Below are 17,576 nucleotides of genomic sequence, written 5' to 3'. Positions count from 1 at the left end.
GCAAATGGCAATGTTCAAAATAGGGATAGACTGATATATCGGTGTGGCGGCCGATTATTACGGACGATATTTGGAATTTCTGAAATAATCAGTATTGGCCAGAAACTTACCGATTATACCGATAAGGAGCAAATCAAAAGAAATTTAGCTCTGTGTAGTTTTAAGTGACACAAATCATCTATAGCACATATAAGCTGGACATGGCATCTAATAATAAATAGCCAAGGTGTTCCTGGGAGCTCAGTTACCAACTACCATACTCCCAATGGCAGGCCTGTAGATGGACTTGTATAAACAAAAGTATATGATTTGTGAAATGGAAAATGTGATCTTGAAGTGGCACTTAAAGCTACATAGTTTCCCTAAAGTATACAGAACTAAATTACTTTTGATTTGCTCATAGGGGTCAGCAATACATAATGTTCTATTGTGACAGCAATTAGCAAGCAGATTGATTTTATTTGTTGCATTCTGATAAATTTTACACATTTACAAAACATTTTACTAAAGCTGATATATTTGACGATTTTTTAATTTAAATATTTTATTTTACCCTTTGATTGGCATAGAAAAAAACAAAGTAAATGTCTGTAGACGTCCTTTAGGCTAAGGACATAACCATAAAACACAATACCATGTGCAGGAGCTCAGTGGAGTGAAGCAGCTGGTGCTGTGCACAGATCAACTAATTGCAAACCAACTAATCGATTATGAGATTCATTGACAACTATTTTCATAATCGATTATGACGATTAGTTATTGCAGCTCTAACTGGGAGTATTGAGAAAGTGTGTAATGTTTAGCTTTACAGTAGTGACTTAAATTTAATTTTATATCAGTCTGAGGTTTAAAGGTATTTACACCATTTTTCTATGTTTTTGGAAGCCATTTAATAAGTTAATTTTCAAGCACTTTATTTTTTCCAGTTGTTTACTTTTAATGTTTAAAATTTTAATAAGCATGTTCAGTTTGTATCAGATTTGTGTAGAAATTGTGTTGATTTTTCAAAACTTTAAAATGTACAAAATATCGGCCCCTGTTATCGGCCTGAAAGGCGTCCAATAATCGGTATCGGCCCTGAAAAAAAGATATCGGTCTATCCCTAGTTCAATAGTCATAAGCATTTGAAAATCTGCATTTAACACGGTTATGCTATGACTTAACCCTTGATGTCTCTGAGCACAATGTGATTTAACCCCTTGATTGACTAGGAAGGCACACAGCCATAATTTAACAACCTTTGCCTTCAAGGGTTCAATTCACCTGTAATGCTTATTTAATGCTAATATAATAAATGCATTAAGTAGGACATTTATGGGAAAAGAAAGAAAATGTAATGGATGCTTAATAAAGATGAGGCCTAGTGAGTTTTGCACAACATATAGGTGCAGCTGTGAGGTCCCCTCACTTCCCAGCCTAACCGTGGGGGCAGGGCCTAACTCTGCTCCGAAACCTTCACCTATTACAGCCTCAATACTCCTCATCAATATTAAACCGTAATATACAACTATATGTTAGTATTTTCAATGATATGTCAAACTAACATCTGCTAGCACTCACAGAATATCTATCAGCCTCCATATAGTACCAAAGTGTGAGAACACTAACTCAACCGGCTTAACTCTAGTTGTCCAGTATAGCTCACACATTTCTACAACTTTTAAGCATAAATGTTTAGCTGTCTACAGGGAGAGTCTGATTAAACTGCTCATAGCAACACATGAAGAAACTCAGACCCCAAAAATCATAAAACCAATTTACTTCAGAATTTCAGGGCTAGTAATGATTCCCACAATGTTTTTTACTTTTTATATAGTCCATTCTCCAGATTTAATTTAAAGGGACACTATACCCAAACATTTTCTTTCATGATTAAGGTAGAGAATATAATTTTAAACAACATTCCAATTTACTTCTATTAACTAATTTGCTTTATTCTTTAGATATACTTTAATTAAGAAATAGCAATGCCCACAGTGACCCAATCACAGGAGGCATCTATGTGCAGCTACCAATCAGCAGCTACTAAGCTATAGATATGCTTTTCAGCAAAGAATATCAAGAGAATGAAGTAAAATAGATAATAGAAGTAAATTAGAAAGTTGTTTATAATTGTATGCTCTTTCTAAATCATGAAATAAAAAATTTGGGTTTCATGTCCCTTTAAGGACTAGACACATGAGATTTAGAACAAAAGTTTTGTTCAAACTTTATAGAGTATGCAGTAATAATCTATACTAAAATGTAACATATAAATTTCTAACACATTAACACACATTACAAAGCCAAAAGACATTAAGTTTCTAATTTTAAAGCAACAATAATTTTCTCATGCCAGAATTGTGGAGTTACATCACAGTCACTATTACTGCAGCGATTATACTCTGGTAGTAAATTGCTTTAAAAGGATGTGAAACACAAAATTGTTCTTTCATGATTCAGGCAGAGCATGTGATTTTAATGGGACACTGAACCCAATTTTTTTCTTTCGTGAATCAGATAGAGCATGCAATTTTTAAGCAACTTTCTAATTTACGCCTATTATCACATTTTCTTCATTCTCTTGCTATCTTTATTTGAAAAAGAAGGCATCTAAGAATCCTGGACAGCACTTGTTTATCGGTTGTTGAATTCATCCACCAATCAACAAGAACAACCCAGGTTGTTCACCAAAAATGGGCTGGCATCTAAACTTACATTCTTGCTTTTCAAATAAAGAGACCAAATTGATAATAGGAGTAAATTGGAAAGTTGCTTAAAATTGTATGCTCTATCTGAATCACAAATTTTTTTTGAGGGTTCAGTGTCCTTTTAAACAATTTTCTTGTTTACTTCTATTATCAATTTTTATTCATTCTTATGGTATCTTTTGTTGAAAACCAGGGATTATGCTTAGAAGCCAGACCATTTCTGGAGCACTATATGGCAGCAGTTTTCTAAGAATGTTATCCATTTGGAAGAGCACTAGACAGCACTATTTACTGCCATGTAGAGCTCCAGATGCCTACCTTTCATGATTCAGATAGAACCTGCAATTTTAAGCAACTTTCTAATTTACTCCTATTATCAATTTTTCTTTGTTCTCTTGGTATCTTTATTATAAAAAGCAGGAATGTAAGCTTAGAAGCCGACCCATTTTTGGTACAGCACCTGGGTAGCGCTTGCTGATTGGTGTTTAAATGTAGAGATCCAATCAGCAAGCGCTACCCATATTTTGAACCAAAAATGGGATGGCTCATAAGCTGACTTTTGAAGAAAAATTGATAATAGAAGTAAATTAGAAAGTTGCTTAAAATGGAATGCTCTATCTGAATGCTAAAAGTTTATTTTTTACAAGACTATCCCTTTAAATAAAGCTGGCACCAAATTGCAATAACAACTTGCTGGGCAAGTTTCCCACTACCTGATTCATTGATAATGTCCGGGTTTCCAAAGGTCAATGTCCCTGTGCAAGTGTCCCCTCTGTACTCTGCATCAATCTGCCAGGTCTGGAACTTGGAGTGATGGGTCTGAGAGGGGCAGATAAATAACTAAGTTACAGCCATAATACAAAACATTCACCTCTAAAAAGTAAGAGTTGACTGAGCAACAAAGAAAACATATAAAAAGAAAATAAATCAGCAGTGTCAAATCCAGCCCTTTGTGGTCACAAACAGACCAGAATATCACTGCACATTTCCAGCAACTCTGACTATGCCACATGCAGAAATGTAACATCTGGCCTGTTTGTAGACATCAATGGACACCACTGTATTAATAGGGACAGTAAAGTATTTTTGTTGATGCATCTAAATAGGGTATTTGAAAACTTTATAGATATAAAACAAAGCAAGATAGTTCTGGGCTGAATAAAAACATTTGTTCTCAAGTTAAAGGGACAGTCTACACCCTATTATACGTGTTACCTGTTGAAACACATGAAACTAGCTTTCTTAATTTGGTCCATGCTACAGCTGCTTGAAAGCTGTACCTGTATTCTTGTAAAACATTTATTTTCTAAACTGCCTAAAATGGCCGTCAAGCTCCACCCCCTGGGTCATTCTTGTCCATATTGTGGGTTTCGTATGTGACCAGTATAATAGTGCACGTCTGATTTTTTTGAATGCTGTTGTCTGTTACAGCGCATGCTCATTTTGTTTTTTTTGTAGCCTCTAAAACAACGGACTGTATCAGATGATGGACCGTTCTTTATTTTTTGAAGTCACTATATTTTACTTGCTTTTTTTCAGCATTGGCTTGACTTTTTTGGCAGTGTTTTATTTCTTGTGCAATGCTGTTTTTTTTTTTTAATGTATTTAATAAAAGTGTTACATTGTATTAAATGTTATAATTTTTTTAGTACTGTATACATAGTAAAGTTTAACTTTGTTAAATACCATCCTAATATTACTATTTTTTATTATTATTTTCATATGTTTATATATACACTATATATATATATATATATATATATATATATATATATATATATATAAATAAATGTATGTGATAATAATTTGGTAAGTGAAGCTAAGTTATGTATGCAAAATTTATAGCATTCAAGATAGTTTTGATCTATGTATTATGAAATTGTCATTGCTCAATATTGTTTACAATATTATTGAAATCTTATTTTTTGACAACTGCTTCTTGATTCCTTTCAATTTCACAGCATATTGTTCTTATGTACATATTAACCTTTAATTTAATATATATTATAAAATATACTTTATATTGTACCATATAACAACCATATAATATATTTTAAAAATGCATTATTTCTAAAATGCTTATTGCATTATATGAACACTTTTATGTTCATTCTATTATTTTTAATCTCCCCATGTCAAATTCCTGTGCGCACCGTCCAGTGTATTTTGATGATCGTCCTGCAAGTTCAGGAATTTTATATTTTTATTATATTGCCGGAAAGTTAATACTCTTAAAGAGAAGAAGAGCAGGGCTACTGATGCACCCCTACTGTTTGCTAGCAGTGCCACTGTACACTTCTTCTACACCACCTACTCCAACTGGTTAACAGAATACTGCACTTTATTTCTTTGCATATATTTTGGAAGCCGTGGGGTTAATCACATCTGATGGTATATAGTAGTTTAAAGAAGCAACTAGCAGAGGAGGGCTGCTCTATCTGAAATTGCGGACACTTCGTTAGTTTTACATTTTTATAAGAGGCTTTTGATCCTCCACTATTGTGCGGCTTGCCAGAAGTGTTCCTATTTTATTACCTTGCCTCCCCCAGCGCTCTCCTTAACAATAAACTATTTAAAATGACCCCTGACTGGATACGGAAAGCTGCGAGTGTCCAGACAATTAAAATAATGCTCTCTTAAAGCCGTTCATCTTTCACCTGCAGTCTTCAGCATTAGCTTGAATTATCAAGTCTCTACAAAATGTTAAACCATGCTCCAAATTCATTATTTTTTGCTCTAGATGTTAATCACCTACATACTTCGATCTATCTATTTATCTATCTATATTTATCTGTATCTATCTGTATCTAGATCTGTCTATCTTTCTGTATCTATCTACCAGTATCTATCTGTATATAGAATGTATCTATCGTGCTAATCTTATCTCTATTTGTCTGGTTTGGTCGTGCCATACTTTAATGTTCTTTCCTCCCTCAAACAATTACCCATCATTTATATAATTATCTTTATTTAATATCCCTGTTCCTCTTCTCCTATCCCAGTGCCATTGGTGCGTTTTCGTGTGGTCTACATATCCTCATGTTTAAAGGACCAGTAAATACAGTAGATTTGCATAGTTAAAGTAAAGGTTAACTTTGATCAGTTCTAATGAAATTTTGTGTTTATCTCAAAAAATAAATGGCAGTTTCATTCATCAATACTTTTACTTCTACATCGTTCCTTAGATATATCAATTCTTTCTTTGTAATTTCGCTATCAGTAAATCAACCCCGTTTTTTTTTGTTGTTGTTAAAGTCTGATCACGTTTTTTCGCTAGCTAATTGATTTTTTGGCCGTTAGGCGGCCGTCAATTGACGTCAGCAGCTACTGTGACAATATGCGCATGCGCCAGTATCTCTGTTTAAATCGGCAAAGCGAGCGCGGCCCCGTTTCGCGCATGCGCACTGAAAATTTTATTTAAGCACTGTTAGGTAACATATTGCGGACGAATGACGCATGCGCTGAAATTGGCAATGAACTTGTTTAACGCATGCGCATTTATGCGAGTTGGGGAACGCTACGCATGCGCAGTTTTGGATAGTCACCGTGCACGAGCCTACTAGAGACGTATAGAGCGGGTGGGACCGCTCTATACGTCACTGGATCAAAAATCAGGAAACAACTAATGGGAGGAGAATAGAAGGGAACAGTAAGCAAAAAAAGACTGTACAAAATAATAAAAATAAAAAGTGATTGCAAAAAATTAATATAGCGACTAGATATTTAATATGCATAGAAGTGTTATAATGAAATATGAAGGCTCTAACTTAACCTTCACTTTAACAAATATATGAGAAAGAGACAATGCAATAGCACTTAGTCTAAACTTCAAATGAGTAGTAGATTTTTTTCTGACAAATAAAGTTATATGTATATTTCCACTCCCCCTGTATCATGTGACAACCATCAGCCAATCACAAATGCATATACGTATAGTCTGTAAATTCTTGCACATGCTCAGTAGCAGCTGATGACTCAAAAAGTATAAATATAAAAAGACTATGCACATTTTATTAATAGAAGTAAATTGGAAAGTTGTTTAAAAATTGCTGCTCTATCTGAATCATGAAAGTTGAATTTTGACTTGAGTGTTCCTTTAACACTAAGGGTATGTGCTGTTGTAATTTTTCTTTAAACTAATATGTTTTTTTTGTTTGTTTTTGAAATTAAAAAAAAAAAAGATTTATTTTCTTAAAGAAAAATGTTGTATATAAATGTGGTATCTAATAATTTATGTTACTGGTTGCTCTAGTAATAGTAAATCCAATCACTTGACAATGATTTACACCATGATTATTTTTTTTTTAATGATTATTTTTTCAAATTGTGAAATTTATCAAAGACTACAAATAATCGGTATTTTGCCACCTTTTATGGATCTATAATATTCTATTAAGGTACCGTATACTAATCTTATTCTTGAATAGTATCTAAACCTCATAACTTGTCCACAAGCTTTTTTATGAATATGCTCAACAGATCTCTTCATTAATTTTGACTCCTTTTCATTCAATTACATAGGGGACAACTGTACAAACAGCAGAAGCAAATCCTTATCCCTTGTGTGGTTTTAATCTTTTTAATCAATTACTTATTACTTTTTTCTAAAGCCTTCAAGTGTTCAATCTAGAAATGTAAGGATGAAGAATAAATAATTCCTTTCTAAGGAACAATAAGAATGGTCAAGCTCAATCTGAGTAGATCTATGGGACAAAGACTTACAAACCCCTTTGTGAGGAGAGTTGTATGTCTGTCAGTGTCAACCAAGCCTTTAAGGTCACTTTGTTCTTAAAAAAGAGCCAACATTTAAAATACAATGAAGAGATATGGTCCATCTGAATTATGACTCTTGTTCATGCCCATCTTGTATTATGCCCATACCTTACTTTTCTTTTAGACTTGGCTCAATGAAGTAATTAAAAATACCACATTTACTGCAATTCCAATTTTGTTTTAAACCAAATCTGAATAAAAAAAAAAAAAAAAAGTTTGATTACACCTACAACATCCCTCAGGAGAACATCTTTACACATCTCTCAACCAGTAGAATTTTTCAAGGTCTGGACAGCGATTTTTTTTATATTAATGTATGGTATTTATTTACATATTTTGTCCAAAGACAATGAGAGAAGATCTAATTTATTGACCTCATGGATGTAGTTGGATTAATATTGACCTTGTACATGCACAAGAATAGGCGCAACAAAGAAACAAGGCTAAACCACCACCTCCCTGTGATATGCAGCAATCAATACAGTTTCTGACACAAAATATGTACTTGTTATAAGACATCCAACTACTACGTGACCTCTTATGGAGTCTTAGCACAATTTATCTTGTGTTTTCTTCAGCTACTCACTATTTTATTTTCAGTCTCACTACGAATAACTTAATGATCATAAAAAGCTTAAAATCATACAAAGATATGTAGTCTTTTTACATAATCCATTTTACACACAGACATTTTTATTTATCATTTGTCAATATGAATATATAATTGCAGCATCTTCTAACAATGAAGCTCCTCAAACAATTAACAGATGCAAGTAAAAAATTGTCAATAAACTATCCACCAAGTCCAGTTGTGCAACAAAAGGTAGTCTGCACCCAAGCCCACACACATCTGTGGGTGTCACTTAAAAGGTGTATACAGTACTTTGGAAAAAATAATAGTGTTCCACAAACGGGTCCATCTGTCTTCTACTTGAGTCGGTGCAGTTCTCACATAGAAGTGGGGGTATTCTGGACACCACCCTAATATCTAGACAAATTAAAACAAAAACAGGAGAGAGTGCACACGCTTCTCTAACCGTAGAATTTATTGACATGTAAAGAAACAAAAGTTAAAAACACAATATACTCGCCTATCTGCTGGAAGCATTGTACAGGTACGGAGTGAGAAGGAGGGTTATCCAATTCAGGTAGCTCACACAGGAACCCTAACCGGGTTAAATTATTCTTACATGCAGAATGATCATCATTATGTAGATTCCTGCACCGTTCTAATATATCCTGTTCAAATAATGCAATCATCTGCAGGATAATCACATATCCCCTTCCTCTAATGCAAGTGTCTCCAGCATCCTAACATATTACCATCCACTAACACAATGCATTAACACAAAAAGAGATATATATTTTAAAGCGGATTGAGATATTTAGACAGATAAAGCATCTGTGGTGCTTCCAGTTTAAATTTACTTTATTATTTATTGTATGTATATATATATATATATATATATATATATATATATATATATAGATAGATAGATAGATAGATAGATAGATAGATAGATAGATAGATAGATAGAAAGAGATATTTTAACATTAGAAGCTGCAGCCTTGTGCAAGATAAGTGTGGGAGGCAGGTCTGAAAGTGATTGCGGGTTGTGATGGTTAGGGGATGTTCGGGAAGAGACCAAGAGAGAGCAATAAATAAAGGGAGAATATATTAGGATTGTTGAGATAGAAAATGTGGAGGCGTGAGAGTTCATTTCACATAGCTATATTCAGATAAAAAGGCGTTGTTCTTAGTATTGTTGTGAAATATACTTTTTGGCAATATACGCTTATTATATCAAATATGATGAATAACAAATATATATATATATATATATATATAGATATTTTCAAAAGATAAAATTAACATACCGCAATACAAAATATGCTGTATGATAAACTGGAGCGAATATTGCAAAGTAAAACAAACACGGAATGCATAGGCAGCAACACTCCTATGTATTAACTACGCATGCGCAAATCAGAATGCGCGTTCAAGAGAACTAATTTGCGAGTCGATGTTGATTAGCTAATAATAAAAATAACCTAACATAGACGCGAGAGGGGCGGAGCTTGACGGCCATTTTAGGCAGTTTAGAAAATAAATGTTTGACAAGAATACAGGTACAGCTTTCAAGCAGCTGTAGCATGGACCAAATTAAGAACGCTAGTTTCATGTGTTTCAACAGGTGAATAACACTTATACATACAGAGAGAAGTGCACTCACAGGAACGAACAACTGGCTCAATACCATTGTTAGCCTGTTCTATGGCGATTTACCACCTGGGTGCAACTTTTTAGCCCAGTAATGCTTTTCACAGAGTAGAACTTTCCTGTAGTATATCAGTCTGATCCCACCTATTACGGTCAGCCCAGCACAGAAATACCAGGCAATTCTTATCTGAACAAGGAACACAGCAACCCCAGACGATCGTTTCGGCCTTCATTGGGCCTCGTCAGTGAGGTGTAGCCATATTCCTCTACGCACAATGAGCAAGGAGTCCACGTCTGGTTGCCCCTTTTTCCCATAGGGAGACTAAATACATACAGAGAGAAGTGCACTCACAGGAACGAACAACTGGCTCAATACCATTGTTAGCCTGTTCTATGGTGATTTACCACCTGGGTGCAGTAACACTTATAATAGGGTGTAGACTGTCCCTTTAAGAGGTAAGTCTGTGTCCAGCCATAGATTACTAGGAACTGCTCTACATATATGCTCAGAAATTAACCTGGAGAATTGTTCCATTGCATTGAATAGACCATAATTTTCTACAAATAATAAGAAAAAATATTATATACAACAAAAAGATGAAATGCTTTTAGATGAATTGGGGGGTGGGGAGAGGACTTTTTTTATGTTTGTCAGTAAGTTACTAAACTGCTTGTTTTTGTTACCTGGAACACCGATTTGGATCGGACCCGATCAGCCAGCAGACACATGATCTGAGCATTTAAGCTCCCCATGTTATCTATATCCCCGATCAAAGTGGGAAAATTCTGAATGGACAAAACAGAAAAAAACATATATATGTAAAATAAACATTTGTTGATAAATGATCCAATATTTTTTTAATCAAGAGTCTAGCAAAGCTGTGTAATAAATAGAGAACAGAAAGCAAGAAGGTCATCAGATAAATATAAAAAAGCACATAAGCCCCATTATTCGTCAGTAAAGTAAGTGTGTCCATCTGATTGTGTCTATTTTAATCCTCATTTACATTTCTCATTGATAAGACATAAATGGTTATAATTAAATTGATCTGCAGTTATTTTCATATAATTTATAAATATAACTTATAAAGTGCATGCTACCTGCTGCTCATTTGCATGCTCTGAATGCCAGCAGTCACATTGTGTGATGTCACTGGAATGCAAAGCATCTGTAAGTGAAGGATGCACATGGTTCTCTGCTGTATCAGCACTCGTGTGCAATGGTAAATTCCGCCAGAGGAGAGCTGGGGCGGACAGGGGCGAAAATGTCCGCCCCAGCTTGATAAATTGAACTTTTTATGTTTTAAAATGTGTCAACATTCCCCCCCACTCCATGTTTTCACACTAACCCTAAATCTTTGTATTGGCCCTTTATAGGCTCCTTATATTCCTTTGATAACCAGAACTTTAACCAGTTAAAGGGGCAGTGCACTGTACTTTTTTATCTCCTTTAATGTTTTCGATTATCTATTTTATCAGCTCGAATTTATTAAATTGTTTACAAACACCTTTACTTTTATTTTGTTATTTTAAGTTTTGCCTGTTATAACTGTCAGTTATATGGAAATTGTCAGTAAATTAAAAGGAAAAGTTAATTTTCACACACAGCCAGGCAGCATTCGCAAGAATTAATAAAATAAGTATGAGTTTTATTCATCTTTTTTTTTTTTTTTTTAATCTATCTATATCATAATGTTCTTTTACCTTTCTAAACGAGCGCTCCTATCACTAACTCTGCCTGTGCTTTTTTTAAACTTAGCGACTATAAACATCACATATACGGTAATCTATAACATTATTGCGGAGGCTGTAAATTTACTTTAACAAGAAGATTTAGATGAAATTACACTCCCAGTATGGGGGGAGTGACAGAGATACTTAAATTATTGGCGTTTGAGTAAGCAGTGAGGAAGATAAGGCGGACTTTGATATACAAAAATATACCTAAATGAACAAGCTCCTATGCTTTTTAAACTGTGCAGCTGGTCACTGGAAACACATTAAGGGGAAAACACTTTTACAGTACACTGTCCCCTTAAAAAAATGCAAGAACCGGGTCACATTAGAGGTATTTGCAAGGTCTGGAAAGTGGATATTTTTAAAGCAGAAAAATTGCATTAATAGGACTCATAAAATGTAGTCAGCTCTGTCTGGTAATCACTCAGATCTAAACTGCAGCTCTTATGTTTTTATTGCTCATCTATCACATAATAATTCACCTCTGGTTTTCAAACCTGTCCTCAGGCCTCCCCAACAGGACAGGTTTTCAGGATTACCTTGATGAGAGCAGGTAAAATAACCATGGTTTACTAATCAACTGATTATTTCACCTGTTCAGATATCTACAGAATGTGGCCTGTTTGCCTAAGGACAGGTTTGAAAAGCAGTGCAATACATCAGCAGGCTCACTAACACTTGTATCCATCAGGATGCTTTTTTAAAGTACACTTATTTTCAACCAACTGGATATTGCTAACGATATTACCGATTTAGTGTCACTATGAGAAAAGCAAATTTAAACATTTTATCCTGCAATATTAATTATTACTAAAATGTCAAAGGGATAGTAAACCCAACTTTCTAATTTACTTCCATTATCAATTTTTCTTCGTTCTCTTGATATCTTTATTTAAAAAAGCAAGAATGTAAGCTTAGATGCCGGCCCATTTATGGTTCAGCACCTGGGTTGCGCTTGCTGATTGGTGTATACATTTAGCTGAGAAATAAAATGTGGGTTTACTATCCATTTAAGTTAACTGAAACGTTCAGAGTATATCCATGTCTACCTCTGAGGGGCTAGGTTGGTGGTCCCCAAAATACTTGGCATTGAAATGATAACTGGACAGGCCGACCGTGCTCATATGTATACTGTGGCTGATCTGGAGAGAACAAAAAGAAAGTGAGAAGTAATTTATACAGAACGGTACAACAGAAAGTAGAAATACATTTTGTTATAAATTCATTTCCTTACGACATCTAATCAAGATAAGCTAAAATTAGCTAAATTTGTCAAAGTTTATTGCTCTAATTATCATTAAATAAATATATGTTAAACTATGTTATAATATTAGAAAATATTACACTGCCCCCACTGCTCATGATGTGTGAAGCCTTAAAAAATATTTGGAAACCAATTTCAAAGTCACTTACAAGTGTGGCAGAAAGAGCCTTTTTTTTTTTAATTTAACGGTCAAAACTATATATATATTAACTTTTTCACTGAAATTCTTTACATACTGTTTGTGCGATCTTGCCACAAATGATTGTAAAATCTTAGATAGATGTAGTTAGATATTTATGATGATGATAAAAAAAATATCTGGGTTTACTGTCTCTTTAATCTGTTGCAAAGGACTTTAATAAAATCCTTGCAGTCTGTCATTTCACATTACAGGGAAACTTAAAGGACCAGTCAACACAGTAGATTTGCATAATCAACAAATGCAAGATAACAAGACAATGCAATAGCACTTAGTCTGAACTTCAAATGAGTAGTAGATTTTTTTTCTGAGAATTTTAAAAGTTATGTCTTTTTCCACACCCCCTGTACCATGTGACAGCCATCAGCCATTAACAAATGCATACACGTACCATGTGACAGCCATCAGCCATTCACAAATGCATACACACTTATTCTTGCACATACTCAGTAGGAGCTGGTGACTCAAAAATAGAGCTGCGCATCTTCACTTGTCTCACGATTCGATTCGATTACGATTATCATCGTAACGATTCGATACGATTCGATTCTACGATGCATCGCGATGCATCACGATTACTGCCTATGATTTTCATGATCTTGTTCTATTCCATATTTTATATATATATATATATATATATATATATATATATATATATATATATATATATACACACACACATATATATATATATATATATATATATATATATATATACACATACACACATTTATTTATATATATATATATATATAGAGAGAGAGAGAGATCTATACATACACACACTATATATATATATATATATATATATATATATATATATATATATATATATATATATATATATATATATATATATATATATAGTGTGTGTGTGTGTGTGTATATATAATAATCTTTTAAACAACTGTGTAAGATGGAAGAGCACTTATAAACATAATGCTACAATATGCACAGATATGTATGTGTAGATTTATTTTACAAAGGAAAACCAGCAGCAGTGTACTCACTCAAACATTCTCACAGAGTACATGCAGACATCTGAAACCTGACCCAGAGAGCATTACCAATAGACCTCCTCTCACATGTTCCGGTCAGGAATTTTTATGACACCTATCCTAAAGAGCCGACAGCAGCCTCATGTAAACAGTGAATCTTTTCTTGTATTATAGATTCACTGTTTACTGTTGCGGTCTCTGCTGCATGTTTCCTCTGTCAGATCCCTAGCCCAAACGAGCATTTGAGGGTTGCTGTAAAACTTTTGACTTGCTGTATCTAATAGCAACCCTCAAATGCTCCTTTGGGCTAGGGATCTGACAGAGGAAACATGCAGCAGAGACCGCAACAGTAAACAGTGAATCTATAATACAAGAAAAGATTCACTGTTTACATGAGGCTGCTGTCGGCTCTTTAGGATAGGTGTCATAAAAATTCCTGACCGGAACATGTGAGAGGAGGTCTATTGGTAATGCTCTCTGGGTCAGATATCTGCGCAGAGTGCACAGCAAGTCCTGATGTGGTGTAGCTGGGGGCTGTAACCAGATTAATCCTGACACAAATGCTGTCGGCTCGTCTGCTATGTGAGAGAGGCGGGGTCACGTGACGTTGCGCGATGATGTCACCCCTGAATCGATTCTGATCTGCACTGCATCGATGCAGCATCGTTAACAGGCTGCATCGCGATGCATCGCAGAATCGATTATTTTAGGCACCCCTACTCAAAAAGTTTAAATATAAAAAGACTGTGCACATTTAGTTAATAGAAGTAAATTGGAAAGTTGTTTAAAATGGCATGCTCTATCTGATTAATGAAAGTTTAATTTTGATTGAGTGTCCCTTTAACATCGTCAAGTTAATACCATTTTAGATAACAGACACTTCAGAGTTTGACTCACTAGATGATATCATTTAATTATTCTGTATAATTATAATTCAATTCCAGCCATAGAGGCAAAATCTAAATGGAAGATTAGTTAAATTAATATGCGTATTTAATATTGGACAGCGCTTAGAATTAACGATGGGCATGTTTATTGCTATTTACAATAAGGGGACATAAAGTGCTGTTGATGAAATATCTTCAACCCTTTAATCCAATCAGGATGCAGTCCCTAAGTATATGCACATATGTGCATAGTAGTATGTAATTATGTTGCATGTGATATCATCAGTATCCCACTTGTCTGGGTATAAAAGATGCACTTAGCCGTGCACTTCTAAATAAAACATGTTATAAACTAGGGGACAAGGAGCTGAAGAAAAACAAACCGTTACAAAAAACACAAAAAAATAGTGACAGTAATATATGTTTGTAGTTAAAAAAAAAAAAAAAACTTTACTGTCCTTTCAACTAAATTAACAAAGAAAGTATATTGCAAACATATTGAGATTTTTTTATAAAAATGTTTAGTTATGAGTAATAAAACAACTTTTCATTTAGTTTAGCTCTAAAAATTGTGGATTATCAATTCTCATAGCTAACTCTGCTAAAAATCTGTCCATAATTGGCTTCAACTGATAATTGTAAACCAATGCACTTTATCCTAACTTTATAAATCTGACAAGCCTTGTCGTCTTCAGACTAAAGCCCAGATTGGCTCCTCTAAATAAGGCAAATGCTGGGTGGAGTTTAGCCACTGAAAAACAACTGCAGTAATTTGTTTTTAAAACATTAAGACTTGGCTGAAATGTTATTCTTGAGCAACACAACAGGAGTATCTTTTAATTACAAGGTGGACCATTAAATACAACAGAACTGCACAATCACCAGATGCACAGTAAAATGTAATGCAATAGCCTTTAGTGTGAATGAGCAGTAGATTTTTTTTTTTTCTTCTCAACCCTGGTGGGTTAAAGGAAGGCGCCCCGCCGATCCTCTGGTATCCACCCCAAGTGAACCTTGGGAAATTAGATTTACAAGGGAGGCTTTGCCCCCCTTTACCCCCCCCCCCCAGGAGGAGGCAAAGACACCCCGGCCAAAGGCATAAATACCTCCCCTACTCCCCTCATCCCCCAGTCATTCTGCCAAGGGGGCAAGGAACAGTAGGAGAAATATCAGGGTAGGCTCAAATGGAGCCCTCTGCAACACCTTAAGAACCAAATTTAAGCTCCATGGAGGAGCAGAATTTCTAAAGACAGGTCTGATCCTAGACAGAGCCTGAACAAAGGACTGAATATCAGGAAGCTCCGCTAGCTTCTTGTGTAACAGCACTAATAATGCCGAAATCTGTCCCTTTAAAGGAACTGGCGGCAAGACCCTTATCCAGTCCATCGTGGAGAAAGGCCAGAACCCTGGATTACCTTAACCTTGTGAAAAACTTCTCTTGGCCAAGACTAGGCATTCAATCCCCATGCAGTCAGCCTCAGAGAATCGAGATTTTGGTGTAGAACCCTGAACCAGCAGATCTCGGCGACAGGGCAGATCTACGTTTCAGCTTTGGACAGCTTTTTTCAAGATCTTGAAAAAGGCTGTCTAAAGCTGAAACGCGTAGATGTTGTGAAGATAAGCTGTGTTTAAATTTGAAATTCAGAGCGCTCTGATACATTTTCAACAAAGGATTACTCTTATTTCTGGTAGAATCAAGTTACAAATAACCAAATTGTAACCTTCTGTTATAAAGGACTTTTGTACTTAAAATTGAATTGAATCACCTTTCCCGGCAATCCGCTATTGGCTGAATCAAGTCTTGTAACCTCACTACCTGAACCGGAACAAGCTACCTGGAGGGGAGAGCAGCTGTACCTTGGAGGATATCGTATCCAAAAAACATCAAGTCAGACTGTGGAAGAAAACCAGTAAAAGGTAAAGAGTCTGAGAGCCGGAGACCCCTGGTAAGCTACAACTTTCTATAATAGCGGAGAAACCCTGCAGGTTTCGTATTCTGGGAATTATCACGAATCTGAAGTACAAACATCATTTCATTCTGAGTAACCTTTTCACTACAGCTGACTGTTCTCCTATTTTCCATACCTCCTTATTTTATATAGACAAAGGATTGTTATATGGGACTATTGTTGCTGGACATTTAACACCCATTTTTCAGGCTACATAAGTTTCAGCAAATACAAAAGTATCACCCGTATTTGCGAGTACACACTAACGGCTACAAAAGGCAACTTTAGTAATAACTTCTTTGTATTGACGAAGTAACAATAGCATTTTTTTCTGTCCACTACAATTATAGTTTTATAAGCATTAGCATATATTAATCAAGATAGTTTCATTACTGTTGTTAAATGTTTTTTTTAAATGTCATTTTAGGATCAGACAAATATTTTCACATGTTTTACCACCGGTGGTATTAGGCATTTGTATTGTTTCTTAATAAATATTATCCATCATTTTATAATATATATTAACATAGTCTTGTCTCATTTTGATCTCTTTAGCTGCTTTTATTTAGCGGTCCTCAAATTTATTGTTTTTTATATTTCATTAAGGGAAGTGTTTTTGGGTTGCACTTCTATTGAGGTAGCTTAAGCTAATATTTTTAGGGTCTTTTACACATTTAGGCGAATAACCTGCATATTTGCATCACAGATAAAAGAATTTGCGACCCTTAAGGCCTTAATCTTTTCCTTTATCTCTCTAGGGGGGAGTCTCCACCTCGACCATAGCTGTCAGTGCTTCACACCAATAGGTAGCCGCTCCAGCCACCGCAGCGATCACCACTGCTGATTGGAAAACAAACC

General features: G+C 34.9%; 1 protein-coding gene across 2 annotated transcripts in view; it reads right to left on the bottom strand.

Moving 5' to 3' along the window:
* The window catches only part of TOMM40L (translocase of outer mitochondrial membrane 40 like), a 64,534-nt gene that overhangs the window by 30,838 nt on the left and 16,120 nt on the right, over positions 1-17,576 (bottom strand). For both annotated transcript variants that reach the window (XM_053704644.1, XM_053704650.1), the window contains exons 4-6: positions 12,471-12,563; positions 10,369-10,470; positions 3,404-3,509 (exon numbers count right to left, since the gene is read on the bottom strand). In XM_053704644.1, the coding sequence (XP_053560619.1) occupies positions 3,404-3,509; positions 10,369-10,470; positions 12,471-12,563 (301 nt within the window). The remainder of the gene's footprint in view (positions 1-3,403; positions 3,510-10,368; positions 10,471-12,470; positions 12,564-17,576) is intronic.

This window comes from Bombina bombina, chromosome 1 (assembly GCF_027579735.1).
Source record: "Bombina bombina isolate aBomBom1 chromosome 1, aBomBom1.pri, whole genome shotgun sequence".
In the NCBI taxonomy this organism is placed as follows: domain Eukaryota; kingdom Metazoa; phylum Chordata; class Amphibia; order Anura; family Bombinatoridae; genus Bombina; species Bombina bombina.
Note: the sequence above shows the minus strand (reverse complement) of the source record. Positions and strands in the feature narration are given on the sequence as shown.